Raw genomic sequence first — 25,113 nt, 5'->3', positions numbered from 1 at the left:
ATACAGAAGAAAATCTCCCCCATCTGTATTGGTTCTGCAGGTAGCCGTCTACCCTGATTCTCTAAGGGACCAATTTTATCCCTCCCAATCCTTTTGCTATTAATATAACTATATTATATATTAATATAATCCTTTGGATTTATTTTCACCTTGCTTGCCAAAGCAACCTCATATCATCTTTTAGCTTTCCTAATTTCTTTCTGAAGATTCTTTTTACATTCTTTATATTCCTCGAGCACCTGATTTACCCTCTGGCTGAAGAAATTCTCTACCCTCTGGCTGAAGAAATTCTTATCTCAGTTTTAAATGGATTTCTCTTTATTCTGAGGCCATGCCCTCAGGCCCTAGAGTCTCCTACATCCTCTCCAGCCTATCGAGCTCTTTCAGTATTCAGTAGGTTTCAAAGTGATCTCCCTTCAACCTTCTGGACTCCACTGAGTACAAACCCAGAGACATCAAACACTCCTCATATCTGATTCAATTAATTCCTAGGATCATTCATGTGTACCTCCTCTGGACTCTCTCTGGGTCTATCTCATCCTTCCTTAGACACGAGGCCAAAGTTACTCACAAGACTGAGCTCTTTCAGCTCCTCAGAGATTTGACAATACTGTATGGAATACCAGTTCCGGTTGTGATTTTGCAGTGTTCATTCCCGCACAGGTTCTTCATTCACACTTTTGCATTATGGAATAAAGATGGTGGACATCAGGACATAAGGTACAAGTAGGTCCAGCAAAGAAAAAGAACTTTAAAACACCTTCAAGCTACAATTGACCAGTGAAAAATGAAGTGAGGAGCAAAGCCTAACTACATATCTGCTGTGGTGCGCTGACGAAACTTACAGTACAATAGAACTGCGGCAGCACTTACGTTTCAGGATGTTCCTTTGTTCCAGTTCCTCTGCTGTTGGCCTCTGGCTTAATCGCCTGTGAAAGAAGATCAGGATCAGTGTCTGCCCCCGTCACTTCACTGCAGGGCAACATGTTAGAACACTGTCATTATTCCCCACTGAAACTAGTGCGGAAGCAAGTGTCTACTCAAACCACTCCTGCCCAGCCCAAAGAAAGTAGGCACTCATTTCATACTGTTTTCGTTAAAATCAGATTCACTCACTGAAATAAGATACTATTCAAGCCTTTACATCCAAACCAAATTTGAAATGTGTGAAATAACAATGGTTAGTGTTGGAATATAGAATTTAAAATGTAGAACAGTGCAGTGCAGGAACAGATGACATTGTGCCGAACTAATGAAGCTTAAATGCCGTCGTCGTATCTGTCTACACCACCACTGCAAGCAGTGCTTTCCAGGCACCTACCACTCTGTGTAAGATACTTGATCACACATCTCCTTTGAACTTTTCCTCTCTCACCTCCAATGCATCATGTCAAGTATTAGGTATTCGATATTTGAACCAGGGGAGAAAAGATATAAGAACTTAAGAAATAGGAGCAGGAGTCAGCCATCTGGCCAGTCCAGCCTACTCCGTCATTCAATAAGATCATGCCTGATCTGGCCATGGACTCATCTCTACCTACCTGCCTTTTCCCCATAACCCTTAATTCCCCTACTTTGCAAAAATCTATCCAACCCTGTCTTAAATATTTTTACTGAGGTAGCCTCCACAGCTTCATTGGGCAGAGAATTCCACAGATTCACCATTCTCTGGGAAAAATGGTTCCTCCTCATCTCCATACTAAATCTACTCCTCCAAATCTTGAGGCTATGTCCCCTAGTTCTGGTTTCTACTCTATCTAGGCCTCTCATAATTTTATAAACTTCTTTAGTCGGCCTCCATAGCTCCAGACAAAACAATTCAAATTTACTCAACCTTTGCATATATCACATACACTCTAATCCTGGCAGCATCCTGGTAAACCCTTGCTGAACCTTGTTCAGAGAATACTCAAAACAGTCTACCAAACTGTAGCGGTTATAAACAATTTTCAAGTTTCTGAGCTACTCTCTAACTGGACGTTCAATTAATTACTTCAGATCCTGCAAAAACTACTGCAGATGCTGAAAAGTGGAATTAAAATGGAATAGCTTGGAAATGACGAACTGGTCAGAAGATGAAGAAACAATGGTAAGACAGTTCTTCTGAGATGAAGCTGAAGTGCTAATTGTTTCTCTCTCCACAGATACCAGTACTTTATGCTTTTGCACCTCAGATCCTGCCAAAGCTGGAAGAGGCAGTAGAAGAGGGAAAACGAGAGTGCAGAGCAGGGTTAGGATTAGAGAGAAGCAGACAAAAGGCTGAAAACACAGGTTGGGAAGAAAACGGTGAGGGATTGGGATTAGGGAACAAAGAAGCAATCAGTAGAACTTTTTGGAAAAAAATAATGAACACTTAAAAATGCTATTATAAGTAAATGAAAAACGTATATTTCAAGCAATGAAAAATCTATTTTATCTAGACGATTACGATCAACAAAAATGTCCATTAATTAGTTAAATATCAGAATAGATTTTGCTCTCAACAATTCTCATCATTTTCTCAGGTAGTCCCTTGGGGTTGAGGATGACTCGTTTTCATTCCGGTTTTCAGGTGGTGATTGGGCCAATGTGAGTCCCACAGAGTTTTCCACAAATAGGGCAGGAAGTCAGGTGGGTGGTTTGTGAGCTGCTGCGACCCTTCTGCTGCTCACACAGGGCTTCTGTATACTCCTGATTCATGGACTGGAGTTCATCAACACCATCCCGGATTCTCCTTCACTGCTTTCACCAGTCAGGGCCAGAGGTACCAGGAGTTGGTAGGAGAAGAAAAAGCATTTCAGGATGTATATTGTATACACTTCTCTGACATTAAATTGGACCTTTGAAACTTTCACTGCAAGCTTGAAACTTGACGTGAGGTGTTTCAGTCAGAAATACAAGATCTCATCATCCACATGGCTGAATCAAGTGTGGATTCCATCCATCCAAATATACAACGAACGTGATCTTCACTATGCAAGAACTCTCTAGAGGAATGCAACACCTGCCACTAAATACGGTATTCTTCAACTCTACCAAAGCCTTTGACCCTGGGAATTAGAGATATTGAGAAACACTGTCTTCAAATTCAGTTGCACACGGAATTTCATCTCCATCATTAGCAGACAATACAATGATAGGTGGAGGGACAGGTAGTGTAACAACACAGGGAGACAGTAGGAGGACTTGGACAGGTTGGGAGAGTGATGAAAAAGGTGGCAGATGGAAGACAAAGTAGGGAAGAATGAGGTTATACACTTTGGTAGATGTAGATTCCATCCCAATGAACCGAGCAAGGCTGTATCATTGTCCCTACACTTCTCCGAACATTTGTTCAGTGGAAACTTCCACTCACCTCCAGCAAGCTTCCTTTGAGCCTGGGGCTAATCTTCAGAACTAAGGGGAAAATGTTCAACCTGTTGTAATTATACTCCAGAACTAAGGTCACTCAGATCTCAGTTGCTGAACTACCATGTGCATTTGCACATGCTCAGAGGCTGAGACTGAAGATGCTGTTGACTCATTCACTTAACTATACCAGAGAGTACAGGGTGTGAACAGAGATCCTCAACCTAACCTACCCCCACTGCACTGAACTATTGACACTATCCCTTCAATATCCTGTAAATTACAGTGCCAAGGGGCACAGTTCTCCAGTGCAATGATCTGGATAAAGGAACTGGTTGCATTGTGGGAAAGTTTGCAGACATGCAATGATAGGTGGAGGGACAGGTTCTGTTCTGGAAGCAGGGAATCTGCAGAAGGACTCGAACAGGTTGGGAGAGTACATAGTGAGGTCACAATTGAAATAAAGCGAGGGGAAGTGTAACGTCATACACTTTGGTAGAAGGAATAAAGTTGTAGATTATTTTCTAAACAGGAAGAGAATTCAGAAATTGGAAGTACAAAGGGATTTGTGAGTCCAAGTGCAGGAACCCTTTAAGGTTAACTTGCAGGTAGATCTGGCAGTAAGGAAGGCAATGCAATGTCAGCATTTGTTTTGAGAGGACAAGAAAATAAAATTAAGGATATACTGCTGAGGCTTTATGAGGTGGTGTTCAGACTGCATTTGGACTATTATGGGGAATTTTGGGCTCCATATCTAAGGAAGGATGTGCTGGCCCTGGAGAGGTTCAAAAGGAGGTTCTCAAAAATGATCCCAAGAATAAAATGCTTGATGTATGAGGAGCAGTTGATGTCCCTGGGCCTGTATTTGATAAAATTCAGAGGGATGAGAGGGATCACATTGAAACCTACTGAATACTTAAAGGCCTGCATACAGTGTATGTGTAAAGTGTGTTTTCATTACTAAGAGAGCCCAGGATCTGTGGGCACAGCCTCAGAATAAAGGGACAACCCTGTAAAATTGAGAAGAGGAGGAATTTTTTTTTAGCCACAAAAGTATGGGGGGAGGGGGTTGGAAAAAAAGCAGCCACGATTGAATGGTAGAGCAGACATGGTGGGATGAATGGCCTAATTCTGCTGCTCTACCTTGTGGTCCATGGTCTCTGTATCTCGTACCCAATAACTGACAGTCCATTAAAATTAGCAGCACATGGGTAAAACAGAGCTCTCAGTATCGGTTATATCAATTTTACTCCCAAATTAGGCATGGAAAGCTAAGTAAAGACAAGCTAAGAAATACTGTTTTAGTGTGGAGAGATGAAGACATGAAGGAATTTTGTTGTATTTCTTTAATCAACATCAAAAGTACAATTTGAAAGGATTTAACTCAACACTTATAAAAGTTCACTTCAAACACTTTGTCAGTAATTATGGTCTTCTTTGCTGTTAAATAGGCACTTAAGTAGCAACAGATCAGACCCAACATTTTCTGATGAGATTAATTGGTATCTATGAGCCAATCAGAGCGTATCAAAATTCATGCCATTCACTGTGCTCTGATGGGAAACTCAGCAACAAAATGTTGTTTGATGGGATGCTTCTGAAAAGAAAAAGAGGGTGTTTTGGACAGCAGCTTTCAGATTTCTGCATTTGCTATGCATGGTCATCAGGAACTGCTGTGATTTCCACATAAGTGTTAACGGGAAAGTCACCCTCTGTTATTTGTACATCAAGAATCTACTCCTTCAAATGCAAACTTACTATTCTAAGCATAATCAACTTGAAACCTTTGGTTTATCTTTCCAGGAAGGCAGATAAGTAGGTGTTTACTGAGTGTCTTCAGTGGTCTAGAAATTTCAATGGTTCCGATTATACAGTCAGAGTCAAATAAATGATGCTGAATGTTAGTTTTATCTATAGATAGTCAGAATGTCCAGGGACTTCTGGGAAGAGACGTATGGCCACTTGGCATCTAATACAATACCCCCTTTAGAATATCTGGAAGCCATGTGAAGGATTACAGGTAATTGATCTATTATTGTCACATATACTGAGGTACAGTGCAAAACTTAATTTTGCAAGCCATCCATACAGATCATCTCACTACATCAGTACACTGAGGTAATACAAGGGAAAAGCAAGACCAGAATGCAGAATGCAGTGTTACAGTTACAGGGGAAGTGTAGTGCTGGCACACTATAAGATAAAAGAGCTATGATGAGCTAGACTGTGGGATAAACAATACCCATGGGCAAGCAATAGTTGTCTCTTCACCCACTTAGCTTTAATGATCATCACCTCTATATATGTGACAGAAAATAAGTTACAGTTCTATAGGGAAGTAAGGAGGGGCGATGAGAATGATGAGCAACGCACACAAAATGCTGGAGGAACTCAGCAGGTCAGGCAGCATCAATGGGGAAAAAGCACAGTCGATGTTTCGGACTCAAACCCTTCTTAGATGCTGCCTGGCCTGCTGAGTTCCTCTAGCATTTTGTGTGTGCTGTTCGGATAGCCAGCATTTGCAGATTTCCTCTTGTTTGTGATGAGAATGACGGGAATGCTTTGCTGGAGCCCTGATAGGCACCAGATTCCTCTGTTGTGAAAGATAGAAACATGGGCGGCACGGCAATATAGTGGATAGCACAATGCTTTCCAGTACAATCGATCCAGGTTCAATGTCTGCTGCTGCCTGTAGGGAATTTTCCCTGTGACCACATGAGTTTCCAAAAACAAACCAGTTCCACTAGGGTTAATTGGCCTAGGGTTAAATGGGAGGTAGCTGGGTGGCGTGGCTCAAAGGGCCTACTCTGCACTGTATCTCAGTAAACAACAAGTAAAGTCAGCTCGGTTAAGTCCTTTGTACACTTTGGATTTCCCACATTTGCAGATTTTGTCATGTTTGTTCTTTGTACACACTGGCTGGGAGAGCAGGCTTAAAAATGGTAAATCTGGGTATTTTGACCCACTTGAATAACTATCCAGTTGTGTGTCAATGCTTAACTGGAAGACATTTGAGTAATTTATTCCAACAGACAGGTTTGCAACCACAGCAATGGGACCACATACGCATCCGACTGATTTCGTTACCAACCTTGTCAGCTTTGTGCCTATTTGTTGCCTCATTTCAAGCCTCTCTTCGTCAGTCTGCATTGGAATGATATTCTTCTCCTCCAGTTCACGCTTCGATGGTCTGTTGCTGAGTTTAATGGCCAGGGAGTCTTTCCTGCAAACTTTTAATGCTAATGAACCTAGAAAGAAAATGAAGAAGTGAGGGAGAGCATTAAGATTCACAGAGGTAGTGTAAACAGTAAGAATACGTTAGTCTGAATATTAATGGGATTTTCAGGAATGATGGAATTTTAACAATATACAGATAGGAACAAGTAAGACCAGTGAGGAAAAGCCCTGGCATTCATTTTATTTGCACACACACCCATCTTTAGCTGGCAGAGCAAGGTTAAAAACTGTTAATTTTGACTAGGGCACATTTAAGTAGATTTTTGCATAACCGGGGAATTAAAGGTTATAAGGAAATGGCAGATAGGTGGAGCTGAGACCAAAGCCAGATCAACATGACCTTATTGAATGGTAGGCCAGATGGCTGATTCCTGCTCCTATTTTTTAATGTTTCTTATGTTTTTAATTCTGTAGAGTCTGTATTTTGGCCCGGGCAGATTCTCTGCCCAGAAATCAGTATGATTGGCAGACTTGGTAACCAACCAATGAGGGGGAAGAACAAAGCCAATTAAGATGCCCAGTCTGGGGGTGGGATTATTCAGGGGATGAGGGAATTTGTAAGTGTTGTAAGAGACAGCCCGGCCAAGCAGTCCTGAAGATGTCCTTGTGGCATCATTCCCGAAGCCAGGAAAACCCAACTGTCCTTATAATGCTTGCTATGAAGATGAAACCAGAGGCTACCAGCCCCTCTGCATTATTTAAGTAGCTGACCTGTGTCCCAGGAATGGAGCATCCACATGTCACTTGTTCTGCTATCCCTGGACCTTATGATGGCTGGGTAACAGGTGCTTTGCACCTTGGATTCAGATTCTATTACAGTTCCAAATCCACTGAAAATTAACCTATTAAACTAACATTTTTGAAAACAACAACTTATATGTTCAATAATTCTCCCCTTCTGCTGTACAAGACCATAAGATTATAACACATAGGAGCAGAATCAAGCCATTTGGCTCGACAAGACTTCTCTGTCATTCTATCGTGGGTGGTTTATGATCCCTCTCAACTCCAATCTCCAGCCTTCTGCCCATAACCTTTGACACTCTTACATAGAAAATTAGAAAACCTACAGCACAATACAGGCCCTTCCACCCACAAAGTTGTGCCGAACATGTCCCTACCATAGAAATTACTAGACTTCCCCATAGCCCTCTATTTTTCTAAGCTCCATGTACCTATCTAAAAATCTCTAAAAAGACCTTATCGTATCCACCTCCACCACCATTGCTGGCAGCCCATTCCACGCATTCACCACTCTCTGAGTAAAAAACTTACCCCTGACATCTCCTCTGTACCTACTCTCCAGCACCTTAAACCTGTGTCCTCTTGTGGCAACTATTTCAGCCCTGGGAAAAAGCCTCTGACTATCCACACGATCAATGCCTCTCATCATTTCATACACCTCTATCAGGTCACCTCTCATCCTCGTCACTCCAAGGAGAAAAGGCTGAGTTCACTCAATCTATTCTCATAAGGCATGCTCCCCAATCCAGGCAACATCCTTGTAAATTTCCTCTGCACCCTTTCTATGGTTTCCACATCCTTCCTGTAGTGAGGCGAGCAGAACTGAGCACAGTACTCCAAGTGGGGTCTGACCAGGGTCCTATATAGCTGCAACATTACCTCTCGGCTCCTAAATTCAATTCCGCAACTAATGAAGGCCAATACACCTATGCCTTCTTAACCACGGAGTCAACCTGCGATGCTGCTTTGAGCATCCTATGGACTCGGACCCCAAGATCCCTCTGATCCTCCACACTGCAAACAGTCTTACATAGAAACATAGAAAATAGGTGCAGGAGCAGGCCATTCGGCCCTTCGAGCCTGCACCGCCATTCAGTATGATCATGGCTGATCAGCCAACTCAGAACCCTGTACCAGCCTTCTCCCAATACCCCCTGATCCCTTTAGCCACAAGAGCCATTACTAACTCCCTCTTAAATATAGCCAATGAACTGGCCTCAACTGTTTCCTGTGGCAGAGAATTCCACAGATTCACCACTCTCTGTGTGAAGAAGTTTTTCCTAATCTCGGTCCTAAAAGGCTTCCCCTTTATTCTCAAACTGTGACCCCTCGTTCTGGACTTCCCCAACATTGGGAACAATCTTCCTGCATCTAGCCTGTCCAATCCCTTTAGGATTTTATATATTTCAATAAGATCCCCCCCTCAATCTTCTGAATTCCAACGAGTATAAGCCTAATTGATCCAGTCTTTCATCATATGAAAGTCCTGCCATCCCAGGAATCAATCTGGTGAACCTTCTTTGTACTCCCTCTATGGCAAGGATGTCTTTCCTCAGATTAGGGGACCAAAACTGCACACAATACTCCAGGTGTGGTCTCACCAACACCTTGTACAACTGCAGTAGTACCTCCCTGCTCCTGTACTCGAATCCTCTTGCTATGAATGCCAGAATACCATTCGCCTTTTTCACTGCCTGCTGTACCTGCATGCCCACTTTCAATGACTGGTGTATAATGACACCCAGGTCTCATTGCACCTCCCCTTTTCCTAATCGGCCACCATTCAGATAATAATCTGTTTTTCCACTTATCCACCGAAGTGTATAATCTCACATTTATCCATATTAAATTGCACCTGCCATGAATTTGCCCACTCACCTAACCTGTCCAAGTCACCCTGCATCCTCTTAGCATCCTCCTCACAGCTAACACTGCTGCCCAGCTTCGTGTCATCCACAAACTTGGAGATGCTGCATTTAATTCCCTCATTATCCTCAATCCTCAATATTTTCTGTGTGTATGAGTTAAACTCTGCACTTGTGATATCTTTCTACTTTGAATTTAATTGCTGGTAGATAAATGCCAGTTTATTGATGGGCTAACACTTAATTCTCAAAATACATGTTATGTGTTTATTTGAAAGGTAAAGCATCTAATATACATAATATATAAATATATATATAATAATATAAATATATTATATTTTCCTTCAGCTATCAGATATTTGAATAGACCTGCACAAATCCAGTCAACAATGGAACACTATATGGACTGTCTTGCACTACTATGGACTTATCTCTATGTATTTTTTGCACTAGTATTTTGTTTCCACAGTCTTTTATTTTCTCCCTTTTCACTGTCTTGTATAATTTATGTATTACCAACTGTACATGCATGTGATGCTGCTGCAAACACAATTTTCACTGCACCTCACTGTACTTGAGCACATGACAATGAACTTGAACTGACTTGATTACATTAGATTAAACACAAGACTGATGAAAAACTACGCAGCATGAAAGACAGAATCACCACTGTTTGGTTTATGTGAGTTTTATCACTAGTTTGGTTTTCTCTGGTGTTGCGCAGACCATAGCATATGTAGCAAGTTAATGCTTTCCATACTTGTGAAAAAATTGTCATCATCGTCATCGTCATCATCATCATTATCCCCCTCGTCCTCTTCATCTTCCTCCCCGTGCATACTGAAAGTGTCCTCATAGTCCGATTCATTAGGCACATTTTCTTTGTCATCATCATAATCAACCACCACTGTTGGCACTTGTCGGATGTCGGGTGTATTGCTTTTTCCTGTTTTCATCCCACTTTCTCCCGTATGCAATCCTGAACTGCCAAAATAAAATCAAAATCACTGCTGTATTAAGCCAACATTCACCATATTAAGTTCATACACTCCATATTTCTCATATACACTTGAAGACTTAGAATGACACCATGTGGCCTATTAGGTCAATGCCAGCATTTAGAACATTTCCATCAATCCAGCCCCACTTATTTCCCCGACACTATTCTCCTCACCTCCCACTCCCCCTAGAAACCACATACTTAGGTAAAATTCTAATTCAATGTTTATGATGTGTTCTCGTTCTAGTTTTAGTTCTGGTTGCTCTTGGGCAATGTTTGAATTGGGTGGCCTGAAGATAATGAACAGTGAACTGAACTGAACTGAAATATGCCTTCTGAGTTTTGTTGCCATCTGCGTGACTTGTCTGTATGTGAGCAGGGGGAGGAGGGTCTGATGATTTTCTTTTAAAGGGATGGTTCCATGGTTCTCTGTTTCATTACTAACTGTGGGGAAGACAAGTTTCAGGGTTGTATACTGCATACACACTTTGAGAATAAATGTACTTTGGATCGTTGATAATTCGCAACAGCCAGTTAACTACCAATTGCACATCTTTGGGATGTGAGAGGAAACTGGAGCACTGGGATGGAAATGGAATTCACATAGTCACGGGGAGGACATACAATGTGGGGAGGGAATGGAATTCACATAGTCACAGGGAGGATATACAAACTATGTGGGGAGGGAATGGAATTCACATAGTCACGGGGAGGACATACAAACTATGTGGGGAGGGAATGGAATTCACATAGTCACAGGGAGGATATACAAACTATGTGGGGAGGGAATGGATTTCACATAGTCACGGGGAGGACATACAAACTATGTGGGGAGGGAATGGAATTCACATAGTCACAGGGAGGATATACAAACTATGTGGGGAGGGAATGGAATTCACATAGTCACAGGGAGGATATACAAACTATGTGGGGAGGGAATGGAATTCACATAGTCACAGGGAGGATATACAAACTATGTGGGGAGGGAATGGAATTCACATAGTCACGGGGAGGACATACAAACTATGTGGGGAGGGAATGGAATTCACATAGTCACAGGGAGGATATACAAACTATGTGGGGAGGGAATGGCATTCACATAGTCACGGGGAGGATATACAAACTATGTGGGGAGGGAATGGCATTCACATAGTCAGGGGGAGGACATACAAACTATGTGCACAGCACTGGGTATGCAATGGAAGCCAGGCTGCTGGAGCAGTGAGGCAGCAGCATCAATGGCAGTTCGTCTGCCAGTGTGTTATTCTAATCTCAACGTGGATATCGTACAAAAAATGTGATGTGAGCCAGCTTAAGTGATGTGAGCCATACATTTTACCATGAGTCGGTCAAAGTCCTGGAACTTATTCCTGCAACCTAAGGCAGCTTCCCACCATTTTTTCAAGGGCAATCAAGAATGGGCATTTAAATTATGACACAAGACATAGATGCTGGAATCTGGATCAATACACAATTGGCTGGAGGAACTTAATGGGGCAAGCAGCTGGAAAGATGACCCCAAACACTGACAATTTCTTTCCTCCTACAGATGCTGCTCAGCCTGATGATGTAATAAGCACATGTCTCCTGGCTCAGCCTGGGAAACTCACATCCCTTCAACAAATGAAGAGAAAGACATCAGAGGAAACAAAACTGATCAGAGGTATCTGGAAAAGGAAGGACTACAGAAGTAGGCCTGATGGAAGTCATTAAAATTTTGAGGAGTTTTGGAAAAATATTCCCACATGCAGAGTGGAAAACTAGGAGCCAATAGCATGAGAAAGTTCCAGCAGATCCATTACTGGGAAAGAAGATTATCCTACAGAAAAATTTCAGTGACACCATATGGATAGATCACACTGCTATAAAATTACAGGAGAAGTGGCCACAAAAAGAGAGAGGGAGAGATCAGAAGATGATATTCCAGCTGCCTGCCCCATTGAGTTCCTCCAGCCAATTGTGCATTGATCCAAGCAGGATACAAGACCTCAGAAAAATTAGGTGAGAGGGTGGAAAGGGAAAAATCAAGTAGGACACTGCAGGAAGTGAAGAGTGAACCAGAGACAAATCACAGTGAGGGAGAGATCATGGGAGGGGGAAATTGGAGGGGATGACCAGGAAGAAGAGATCCCAGGAGGGAATTCATGATAAAGCCATGTTAGGTCAGGGAAGATCAGGAAGGGAGATTCATTTAGAAGATGCATTGTGGTGAGGGAGAGACAGATTGGAGGGAGTTATTCTGAACAGAGGTGTGGTGGGAAAGGGGGAAGGAACAGTTCCTTCTGGAGGCACCATGATGGCGATTGTATGGGATTGGGGATACACTGTGTACAGGTGGGTGCTCGGAACAAGGGTCCTTAAATTAGATGGCCACAGATCCTTCAGGTTAGCAGGGCAGGTGAATGAGGAGATTAAAATGCTGCAAGGAAACTTTTCTTCAATAGATGAGACAAAGCAAGTTAGAGCCCTAACATGCTTGAGTTTGTCCTCTCAACCACTTTGTTTTATTAACATAGGATAAATGGGCGAGGGCTTTTCTCTTTAGAATGAAGGAGGATAGGAGGTGGCTTGATAGAGGTGTACAAGATGATAGGAAGTATTGATTGAGTGGATAGCCTGAGACTTATTCCCCAGGCGAAGGTGGCAAATGCAAGGGGGCACAATTTTAAAATGATTGGAGGAAATTATGTGGGGTTTGGATATCAGAAGTAATATTTTTACACAGCGTGGTGGGTAAATGGAATGCCCTGCTAGGGGTGGTGGTAGAGGCAGATACATTAAGGACATTTAAGAAACCCTTAGATAGGCACGTTGAAGATAGAAAAATGGAGGGAGGTGTCCAAGTTAATCAAACGAGAGAATGGCTGATTTTAAAGTTAGCACAGAATAAAATACAGTTTAACATAAACAATATTTTGCACAAGATTATTGCTTTCAATGTATAGTGGAGTTCCTTAAGAATACAAGTCATTTTTATAGAATTTGATACAAATGTAAGTATAGAATTTAGATATCCTGGCCTACACTCCAGTTCAGAAAGTGACGGTAATGTAACTAAAAAGCTGTTTGGCAACCACCATAAACACTCAGAAGAAGAAGTAAAAGAAAAATGGAGGCCAATTAGAAGGGAAGGGCTGAATTGATCTTAAGAATAGGTTAAAAGGTTGGCTCAACATCGTGGGCTGAAAAGCCTGCGCTGTGCAATAGTGTTCTGTGTTCTTTCTTCTAACTGCAACCAGGATATTGCCTGGTCTACAAAAGTAGTAACAATGAGAAAAGATTGGAAGGTTGTTTTCTCGGGGGCTGAGAAGGCTGTGAGAATACCTGTGTAAGGGATTTCTTCTTTTATGTTACTGCGAAGGCTAACAAAATGGCTTCTTTGTTATGTTATAAGAAAAATGGCTTTTCTGTAATAATAAGTGCGATGTAAGGAGTTCTCTTTCTCCTTCTGCTTGTTTGGGTTATATTATTGATAAGAGAGGAAATGAACCAATTGGGATAGATACTATTCTTTATTGTGTGTCTGTAAGCTATTGTGCTTCGTGGGCTTTGGCGCAGAAGGCGCGATGGGGACAGAGAGAGGAGGCGCGAAGCTGTGACCCTGGGTGGCGGGACCAACCCTGAGCGGGAGTCCGAGGCCTAGGGTCTTCAGCAAGGAGAGGAGACGAAGGCAGACTCATGTGGAGCGTCTGGTCGACCACCGTGGTTGGTCCCAGGCGGTGGGTCGGAGGGGATCGAATCGTGGAAAGAAGACTCCATTAATTGAGCTCCAACGGTTGTGCATGAAGTGGTTGAACTTTTATAAGTTTGGCGCCTTTTATTTTCCTTTTATATTTTATCTCTATTAATTAGGTAGTTCCATTAAGATCTATAAAGCGTAATCATTTAATCACATATGGTGTATTGTCTGATATTTGGCAGGGTGGGGTACATCACACAGCATCCACACAAACTTGATTACCCAGTTTGGCGGGGCCGAAGACTGCTCCCCCTAGACGACAGCGAGCTGAGCGAGCCTGAAGGTTACCGGGGGCTCCACCTAATTAAGCTATGTAGAACTGTAGTACGGGCTGAACAGAGCTAATAAGAAGCTCCTATTTCATAGCAGAAGAGTCAGAAACTCAGGTGTAAGGACTTAAACATGGAAGGGGCTTTGGAGCTCACTGCCCTAAAGGACAGCAGAGGCAGACCCCTTCACCCCTTTAAGTCTGTACTTTAATAGCTACAGCCTGCAATGCTATGGACTCAGAGATCTAATTTGGGATTAAGCTAGGCAGCCCTTCACAACAGGCCTGGATACAATGTGCTGAATAGCCTCCTTTGCTACTGTAATTTTTTTCCACAGGTCTATGATGGATGCCATATTACCTTTCCAGCCTCTGCATTGTCAAGGCCAGTGTCTTGTTGAGTTCTTCTATCACCTTGCTTGTGGGGACTGCAGGATGGAGAGGCATCGCACCGGATAAGGCCGAGGAATGGGAACTCCCAAAGTGTAGCTGGGAAGGGTGCTGGGTGACTTTCTGTGCTGCAGAATAGGAATTGGTGGCTGTGTCAGCTGCCTGTGATGTAGTACATATCATTACTTTCTTTGGCGGTAGAGGGGGTGACAGTCTCACAGGCGGCATACAAGGCAGCTTCACGGGTTGGCCAGCATCTGGTGAAACAAAATATTGGAGAACAAGGCAGTAGTTAACCATTCATCCATGCTCTTGCATGCTTAATAGAAGACTATGACAAACTTGTACAGAGGTGCAGTGGACAGCATTCTGACTGGCAGCATCATGGCCTGGTACGGAAACTCCAATGCCTGTGAATAAAACTCACTACAGAGGGGCACAGCAGCTACTGCCTTACTGCTCCAGCAGTCCTGGTTCCTTCGCCCCTCCCACCCTAGTCATTTTCTCTTCTTTCCTATCCTGCAGGCAGAAGATACAGCACCTTGACAACATGTAGCAACAGGCTCAAACACAGCTTCTATCCCTCTGCGTCAGACTCTTGAACAGACATCTTATAAGCTAAAAGATGAACTCCTGATCTCTCATTTAGCCACATTGCGGCCCAAGCACTTTACTTGCCTTTCTGAACAGCAGTTTCTCTGTAGCTGCAAGCTATATTAGAGTCATAGAAAAGTACAGCACATAAATATTCCCTTTGCTTTGCGGTGCCAATGCTTTTTACTTGCCAGTGGGGAGGGGCGATTGTTGCTCGCTGCCGCTTATGCGCCGGAGGGGGGAACTGGCGGGGACTTTGGGGTTCTAACATTTGACTGTCACTCATTTTTTGGGGTACTCCTCTGTTTACGTGGATGGTTGCGATGAAAAAGCATTTCAAGATGTATATTGTATACATTTCTCTGTCATTAAATTACACCTTTGAAACCTTGAAACCTTCATCTAGTCCATGGGGAAACATTCAAACTGCCTACTCCCATCAACCTGCACCGGGACCATAGCCCTCTATACCTCTACATCTCTACCATCCATATACCTAACCAAACTTCTCTTAAATGTTGAAATTGAGTTTGTATACACCACTTGCACTGGCAGCTCGTTCACAACCCTCACAACCCTCTGAGTGAAGAAGTTTTCCCTCATTTCCACCTAAACATTTCACCTTTCACCCTTAACCCATGATCTCTAATTGTAGTCCCCCATCCACTTCTCTCAAATCCTCTGTCTCCAGTGCATCTGCTCTCAGGATGGGGATTTTCATTCCAGACATAGTGAGATGTCCTTCTTCTTCAGAGAAAGGGGCTTTCCTTCCTCCACCATCAATGCTGCCCTCACTTTTCCATTTCATGCATGTCTGCCCTCATCCCATCCACCCAACGCCCCACCAGGGATCAGGTTCCTCTTGTCTTCACCTACCACCCCATCAGCCTCTACATCTGGCACATAATTCTCTGTAACTTCCACCATGTCCAACAGGATTCCACCACCAAGCACGTCTTTCCTTCACCCGCCCCTCCCACTTTCTGCTTTCCCCAGTGATCATTCCCTATATGACTCCCTTGTGCATTTGTCTGTCCCCACTGACCTCCCTCCTGGTACTTATCCTTGCAAGTGGAACAAGTGCCACACCTGCCCCTACACCACCTCCCTCAAGGTCCCAAGCAGTCTTCCCAGGTGAGGCAACACTTCACCTGTGAGGCTGTTGGAGTCATGTACTGTATCCGGTGCTCCTGGTGTAGCCTTCTGTACATCAGTGAGACCGCTTTGCCAAGCACCGTCCACCAGAAAAAGTGGGATCTCCCGGTGGAGATTTTAATTCTACTTCCCATTTCCATTCTGACATGTCAGTCCATGGCCTCCTCTACTGTTGCGATGAGGCCTCACTCAGGTTGGAGGAGCAACATCTATATTCCTTTTGGGTAGCATCCAACCCATGTTATGAACATCGATTTCTTGAACTTCTGGTAAATGCCACCCCCTCTCCTTCTCTATTCCTGATTTCCATTTCCCTCTCTCAATGTATCTCCTTACCTGCCCATCATCTCTCTCTGGTGCTCCTCTCCCTTCCCTTTTTTCCATGGCCTTCTTTCCTCTCCTATCAGGTTCTTCCTTCTCCAGCTAACCTCTTTCACCATCAACTTCCCAGCTCTTTACCACCCCTCCCCCTCTCCCAGTTACACCTATCACCTACTACCTTGTACTTCTTCACCCCCTCCCCACACCTTCATAGTCTGACTGCTTACTCTTTCCCACTGGCCTGCTGAGGTTTGTGTGTGTTACCTCAGCGGAAAAAGCCTGCCTGCACTACCCATGCCCATCATAATTTTGTATACCTCTATTCTGCATTGTTTTCTTTGTACTACCCCAATGTGGAAAGATCTATCTGCATGACATGCAAAATGAAGTATTTCACAGTACCTTGGTGTATGTGACAATAAAAACCTATAACAATACTCTGGCTAGGTACCACTACAAGGGAAGAGGGAGCAAATCAGAGGCAACTTACCCCGGATTGCTCTCATGTGCCCCACTGGTCTCTTAGAAGTGCAAAGGGCAGAGTCATGGGAGAAGGCTGCCTGCCTGTCTGTTTGTCTTCTTAGTCGAGGAATGGTGTAGGCAGTGGGGAAACCTGAAAGAGCGAAGAATAGTTTTAAAATGGGACATTATTGTCACACTCTGCAATTTCATCCAAAACCTTGATGTGGGCTTCGTGGCGGTTCCATTGTAAAGGCCACAGGACAGTCATAGTAAAGCAGCTGTACATGGGAGTGACTGGCATGGAAGTGACCGAGCAGTAGTAAGCATAGAACCACCAGCTCTGCAGGGCTTCTTCAAGGTATATTGCATCTCAGTTTGATTCTGCAATTCCACATCAAGGAGTAATTCATTTTTGAATTACAGTTTTGCTTTTATAAATACAAAATATGGTTTCAGTGTTGCAATGGACTCAAAATAGCCCAGTTCATACTGTGAATGTGCATCGACAACCTCTTCCTCAGTGTCAGTAAAACTAAAGAACTGAGTGTTGACTTCAGCAAAGTGATGGATGGTGGACGTGCACCAAACTACATTGGTGGATCACTGCTGGAGAGGGTCAGAGGATTGTTTGTTGCACCAGATTTCCAACATCAGCAGTCTCTTGGCTCCATTTCATAGTCATAGTCATAGTCATACTTTATTGATCTCGGGGGAAACTGGTTTTCGTTATAGTTGCACCATAAATAATTAAATAGTAATAAAACCATAAATAATTAAATAGTAATATGTAAATTATGCCAGGAAATAAGTCCAGGACCAGCCTATTGGCTCAGGGTGTCTGACCCTCCAAGGGAGGAGTTGTAAAGTTTGATGGTCACAGGCAGGAATAACTTCCTATGACGCTCTGTGTTGCACCTCGGTGGAATGAGTCTCTGGCTGAATGTACTCCTGTGCTCACCCAGTACATTATGTAGATAGGAGGCATTGTCCAAGATGGCATGCAACTTGGACAGCATCCTCTTTTCAGACACCACCGTCAGAGAGTCCAGTTCCATCCCCACAACATCACTGGCCTTACGAATGAGTTTGTTGATTCTGTTGGTGTCTGCTACCCTCAGCCTGCTGCCCCAGCACACAACAGCAAACATGATCGCTCTGGCCACCACAGACTTGTAGAACATCCTCAGCATCGTCCGGCAGATGTTAAAGGACCTCAGTCTCCTCAGAAAGTAGAGACGGCTCTGACCCTTCTTGTATACAGCCTCAGTGTTCTTTGACCAGTCCAGTTTATTGTCAATTCATATCCCCAGGTATCTGTAATCCTCCACCATGTCCACACTGACCCCCTGGATGGAAACAGGGGTAGCCACACAGGTCAATGATAATAAATGTAATTGTGACTCTGATTCTCAATGAGGCAAGTGGCAGAGGGAACTAACAGATTGGAGACAATCTCAGTGACAAAGAATTCTTGCACACGCCGCCTGATGAGGAGTTTGGGAGAGGGAGGTGAAGGGATACATGGGCAAAGTATGGATAATGACCAGAAAATTTAAAATTAAACATTAGGAAGATGATTTCAATAGACCAATATAGGCAATGGAGATGTTAACTGCCATGATATGAAGACATTGCTGAATGGTGGCCGATTAGGAAAAGGGGAGGTGCAACGAGACCTGGGTGTCATTATACACCAGTCATTGAAAGTGGGCATGCAGGTACAGCAGGCGGTGAAAAAGGCGAACGGTATGCTGGCATTTATAGCGAGAGGATTCGAGTACAGGAGCAGGGAGGTACTACTGCAGTTGTACAAGGCCTTGGTGAGACCACACCTGGAGTATTGTGTGCAGTTTTGGTCCCCTAATCTGAGGAAAGACATCTTTGCCATAGAGGGAGTACAAAGAAGGTTCACCAGATTGATTCCTGGGATGGCAGGTCTTTCATATGAAGAAAGACTGGATGAACTGGGCTTGTACTCGTTGGAATTTAGAAGATTGAGGGGGGATCTGATTGAAACGTATAAGATCCTAAAGGGATTGGACAGGCTAGATGCAGGAAGATTGTTCCCGAAGTTGGGGAGGTCTAGAACGAGGGGTCACAGTTTGAGGATAGAGGGGAAGCCTTTTAGGACCGAGGTTAGGAAAAACTTCTTCACACAGAGAGTGGTGAATCTGTGGAATTCTCTGCCACAGCAAACTGTTGAGGCCAGTTCATTAGCTATGTTTAAAAGGAAGTTAGATATGGCCCTTGTGGCTACAGGGGTCAGGGGGTATGGAGGGAAGGCTGGGTTCTGAGTTGGATGATCAGCCATGATCATAATAAATGGCGGTGCAGGCTCGAAGGGCCGAATGGCCTACTCCTGCACCTATTTTCTATGTTTCTATGTTTCTATGTTTCTATACTGAAATTAACACAATCGCCAATGTGAGCTGGATTTACTCCTGACTGCAAATACTCTGGAGGAGGTTGTTGCTGAAGTTTACTGTCTCTCTACTTGTGCTGTACTAACTGAATACTTAAAAAGCACATGAATTGCCAATTTAAATTATTTTGAAGTAGCTTGTTTCCTTGGTGTTGGTCTTTTCCTGTGATATAATTTGTTCTGTCACTGTAAAGCTTTGTATGCCATGATGTGAAGTCTAGTGCACATATCTATATATCATTTATTGATGTATTCATGTGGCAGCTTATGCTTCTGACTGAGACATTTTCTTGTGGTGCTTATGTGTGAAATATTTTTGAAGATTTTGGAGTGTGATTGCATTAAAAGAACTGTCTCTCAGAACTAGCACTTCACTTTATAAACCTGAGTTTTTATATCCATTAATATCAAAGAACCTACCAATTTCTGATTGATGTTATACCTACCAATTGAGGAGGAGTTGACATAGAAATTCTATTGTGGGACATAGGAGGCCATTTGACCCAGTGGGTCTGAGTCATAGAACAATCCCATCAACCCTGTCTGCCTATCGCTCTGGTTCTCCTTCGACTTACTTATTACATTAGGGCCAATTTATAGCTAACAATTAACCTACTAACCTGCATGCTTTTGGAATGTGGAGTAAATGGAGCACCCAGAAGAAACCCACGGAGTGACAGGTAAAATGCGTAAACTCCACACTGACAGCTCCCGAGGTCAGGCTCGAACCCAGCTTGCTGGATATGGGAGGCAGTAGCACTACCTTGTCCTGCCCTCCTAGCCTCCTGCTACATTAATTCAGGAGTATTTGCCTGTTGGGCTACTGTCAGGGAGTCCTGTTGCTTCATTGTGAGAATATATTATGTAAGAATTGGTTATTTTTTAAATACATCTTATTAGATAGTGGTTGAATTAATGCAAGACTAACATTGTAGTTTTTGCTAACATTTTTAATGCATGTATTTTTCACAGTATGTGCTGGTTTGTTCCCACTTACTGGCAGAGGCGGTACAGGTGTCCCCCACTTTTCGAACGTTCGCTTTACGAAACCTCACTGTTACGAAAGACCTACATTAGTTCCCTGTTTTCGCTAACAGAAGGTGTTTTCACTGTTACGAAAAAGGGCAGCGCGCCCCGAGCAGCCACTCTCCCCGGATTCGGATCGGCATCCTTGCCAGCATTGCTTAAGCACATGCCTGTGAGCAGTCATTTGCAAGATGAGTTCTATGGTATCGGAAAAGCCTAAAAGAGCTCGTAAGGGTGTTACATTTAGCGTAAAACTAGATATAATTAAGCGTTTTGATCGTGGTGAACGAAGTAAGGACAAAGTGAGTTTGGCTTGTGGAAGTTGACGAAGATGATGTTGAAGAGGTTTTGGCATCCCATGACCAAGAACTGATAGATGAAGAGCTGATGCAATTGGAAGAGAAAAGGATAACAATCGAAACCGAGTGAGTAATGATAAAGTACGACTTTAATTTTGAAAGGGTACGTAGGTTTAGGGCATATTTGCAGGATGGTTTGAGTCCTTACAAAGAACTGTATGATAGAAAAATGCGCGAGGCAAAACAGTCAAGCAAGCCTTCCACATCAGCCACAGCAGACGACGAACCTCGACCTTCGACATCGAGGCAGGCAGTCAGAGGAGAAGATGAGCTGCCTGCCCTAATGGAAACAGACGACGATGAGGTGACACCCCAGTGTCCCACCACCCCAACCCCCAGGCCTCGGACAGATACCGATTCGTGGAGAATGCAGCGGTAGCCGGGAGGCACACAGCACATCTTTAAGAAAAGAGCCGAAATAAACATGCTAATTAATTAGGTGCCACCCGGCACGTAAATGTCAGCCCAGATCAGAGGCGATGCAGCCTCTGATCTGGGCCGACAATTACGTGCTGGGCGGCACCTAATTAATTGGCATGTTTATTTCAGTTTTTTTCTTAAAGACGTGCTGGATGCGTCCCGGCTACCGCTGTACCACTGCATGCTTCGCGAATCGGTATAGGTTTGCTGCCTGGAGGGTGGGGGCCACTGCACCACCCCAACCTGCACAACTCAGCCTAACACACCATCATCAGTGTGCTCGGCGCTGTCTTCCCAATTCCCGTAAGTGATATGACACTGTACATACATTATTTCTACTTTATATTGGCTGTGTATTTTTACGTGTTATTTGTTATGATTTGGCAGCTTCATAGCCTAAAGGTTACTGGAGAGAGTGTTTTGCCAACAGTGCTTGCGTGAGGTTTTCTGCCGAGAGCGCTTGCGTGAGATTTTCACTACGGCGAACAGTTCAGGCAATCGTTGTAGAGAAGTATTTCTAATTTATACAGGCTGTGTATTTATCATACCATTCCTGCTTTTACTATATGTTACTGTTATTTTAGGTTTTATGTGTTATTTGGCATGATTTGGTAGGTTATTTTTGGGTCTGCGAACGCTCACAAATTTTTCCCATATAAATAACTGGTAATTGCTTCTTTGCTTTACGACATTCCGGCTTACGAACTGTTTCATAGGAACGCTCTACCTTTGGATGGCGGGGGAAACCTGTATAGCAACTACTCGGTGGTTTATTAACTTTCTCATTTTTATATTTGCTAAGTAATGAGGTTATAATACTTGTTATAGTTGTGTATCCTTTTGATTGGATTCTGTTATCTAAGGTATTTCTGTTATCTCAAGTATAAAGGTGATAGACTTTTTAAAAATGCCATATTGAATCTATTGAATCACTTTCATTTCCTGTCTCTCATCTGCCTTGTTACCTAGTATCTCTGTTTAAATTTTAAAATAAACAATCACGAAGAATCAAAGTTTCTCATTCATTCTTGAACTGCTAAAAGAACCCAGGAATAAAAATAACCAAGGTCTGAATTATATTGAGTAAACAGCAGTTTAGTTGTTTGTTCTCTGGCTGGGCACTGCTATGAACATTAATTTTAGGCCATGGGTATGAAGTTGTGTACAAAAAGTGTTGGACATTCTGAACAGCTTATAAAAATCTCAAAATGCCTCAGGACATAACTCTTCCAAATAATCTGCTGGAGAAACTCAGTGGGTCGAGGAGCATCTATGAGAAGAAAGGAAAGTCGACATTTTGAGTCAAAACCCTGCATCTGGACTGAGAATGCAGAGGGGAGGTAGCTTGTATAAAGTCCAAAAGTTCAAAGTACATTTATTATGAAAGTATGTATACAACCTTGATATTCATCTCCTTACAGGGAGCCGCAAAACAAAAAACACCTCAGAATAACCCATTAGAATAAAGAAGACCTTCAAAGACCCAATGCATAGAGAGAGAAATGAAAAACAAATCACGCCAACAATAAGGTTAAGCAAATAGAATTCAGAATCAGGTAGAACCAGAGGGGAAGGGGAGAATTAAGACAGGAGCCTGAGGTAATTGGGGACTAAAGAGGGATGCAAGATGACTGGCAGGTCGCTCCAGGTAGGGGAGAGTGGGTGGAGATGGGAGACAGTGGCAAGTGAATGATAGACTCTCAGTTCTGATGCAGGGTTTTGAGGTGAAACATCAACAATTCCATTTCCCCCACAGATGCTGCTCGACCCGCTGAGTTCCTCCAGCAGATTGCTTGTTGCTCCACATCCCACCATAAGCAGTGTCTTCTGTCTCCTTTACCTTATCAAGTTAAACCAGATATTGCAACTGTTTCAAATCACATCCATTTACTTAGACTCCTTGGTCCTCTTCTCAATGCCCTTGTCTCATTTTTACCATCAGGAAGGAGATACAGGAGCCTGAAAGTACACACTCAATGATTCAGTAATAGCATCTTCCCTTCTGCTATCCGATTTCTGAATGAACATTGAACCCATGTTACCTCATTACCTTTAAAATTTAACATAAATATATATAGTTTTTATGATTATGTACTGCTGCAGCATAATAACAAATTTCACAACATACGCCAGTGATATTAAACAATTCTGAGATTCTGATTCTCACAGAATCAGAATACGGGGGACTTACCTGCCAGATGATGGGCGATTCTCGTGAGTGGCTTCGGAGGCAGGGCAGGGGGCTGCTTCGATTGGGACTGTTGTTTGGCAGGCGTTTCATTACTGTCACAGTGGAAAGCTACAGACTTCTTGGCAGGAAGTAAGAGGGCTGGTTTAGTTGATGAGTCCTGCTCAGGTACTCCTGCTCTACCGTCAGTGGGACTCTCTTCAGCAGCTAGAGGGCACAAAAGGAGTTAGAGATTTAAAGCAGGGAAACAAAATGTTGGTTATATAAAACACATGTTTATATGTAAAACCTCGCTTAGGCTGCACTGTACTGTTTGCAATTCTGATCACTCCATTACAGGAAGGACTTGGAGGCCTTGGATACCAGGATGCTGCCTGGATTAGAGGGCATAAGATATAAGGAGAGGTGGGACAAACTTGCAGTAGGTTGCTTTCTCTGGAGCATCAGAGGCTGACGGGAGACGATATAACATTATGAGAGGTAATCAGAATTTTTTCCCTAGGGTTGAAGCGTGAAGATGACATTTTCAAGAGATGCGGAAGCAAGTGTTTTTTTTTACACAGAGGGTAGCAGGTTCCGGGAACAGGTGGTGGTGGAAGCGGATATGATTGTGGATCAAGTCAAGAAGTTGCTAGTAACATGAATATGCAGGGATGGAGGGATATGGATCACGTACATACATAGGTGAATGAGTTTATTTCGATATTGTGTTTAGCACCTATGATGTACTGTTCTGAGCTCTTCATTCTATATTGAAAGAGCAGCAGAATTTGTGGATTGTATAAAGAACCCCAGTTACCTTAACTAGTGATAATACAATAGTTAACAGAATGGTCAAACACAGACAAGCTTTAGAAGCTTTATCCCTGCACACTTAGAATTGCAATTGTTGAATTTTCCAAATATTGCTCCTTTGTGATGAGTAATATTGCATAATCATTTGGCAGGTACCAATGAATACACACATGCAGCAATTCTAGAACAGCTTCTTTCCCTCTGCCATCCAATATCTGAATGGACTTTGAACCCATGATCACTACCTCACTACTTTTTTTATTTTTATTTTTGCAGTGCACACACACACACACACACACACACACATATATATATATACACATATATATATACACACACACACACACACACACATATATATACGTATATATATATACACACACACACACACACATATATATGTATATATATATATATATATACACACACACATATATATACGTATATATATATATATACACACACACACACACACATATATATATGTATACATATATATATACACACACACACATATATATATACGTATATATATACATATATATATACACACACGCGCACACATATATATATGTATATGTATATATATATACACACACACACATATATATACGTATATATATACATACACACACACACACACACACATATATATACGTATATATATACATATATATATATACACACACACACACATATATACGTATATATATACACATATATATATACACACACACACACACATATATATATACGTATATATATATACACACACACACACACACACATACATACACACAC

The 25,113-nt window shown here is 42.8% G+C and overlaps 1 protein-coding gene across 4 annotated transcripts in view; it reads right to left on the bottom strand.

The window, feature by feature from the left end:
• Positions 1-25,113, bottom strand: part of LOC134358060 (phosphatase and actin regulator 1-like) — a 416,919-nt gene that overhangs the window by 29,061 nt on the left and 362,745 nt on the right. For all 4 annotated transcript variants that reach the window (XM_063069967.1, XM_063069968.1, XM_063069969.1 and 1 more), the window contains 6 exons: positions 23,521-23,724; positions 17,131-17,253; positions 14,542-14,827; positions 9,934-10,157; positions 6,419-6,575; positions 874-929 (listed from right to left, as the gene is read on the bottom strand). In XM_063069967.1, coding sequence (XP_062926037.1) covers positions 874-929; positions 6,419-6,575; positions 9,934-10,157; positions 14,542-14,827; positions 17,131-17,253; positions 23,521-23,724 — 1,050 coding nt within the window. The remainder of the gene's footprint in view (positions 1-873; positions 930-6,418; positions 6,576-9,933; positions 10,158-14,541; positions 14,828-17,130; positions 17,254-23,520; positions 23,725-25,113) is intronic.

The sequence above is a fragment of the Mobula hypostoma genome, chromosome 17, assembly GCF_963921235.1.
Source record: "Mobula hypostoma chromosome 17, sMobHyp1.1, whole genome shotgun sequence".
NCBI classification, from domain to species: domain Eukaryota; kingdom Metazoa; phylum Chordata; class Chondrichthyes; order Myliobatiformes; family Myliobatidae; genus Mobula; species Mobula hypostoma.
Note: the sequence above shows the minus strand (reverse complement) of the source record. Positions and strands in the feature narration are given on the sequence as shown.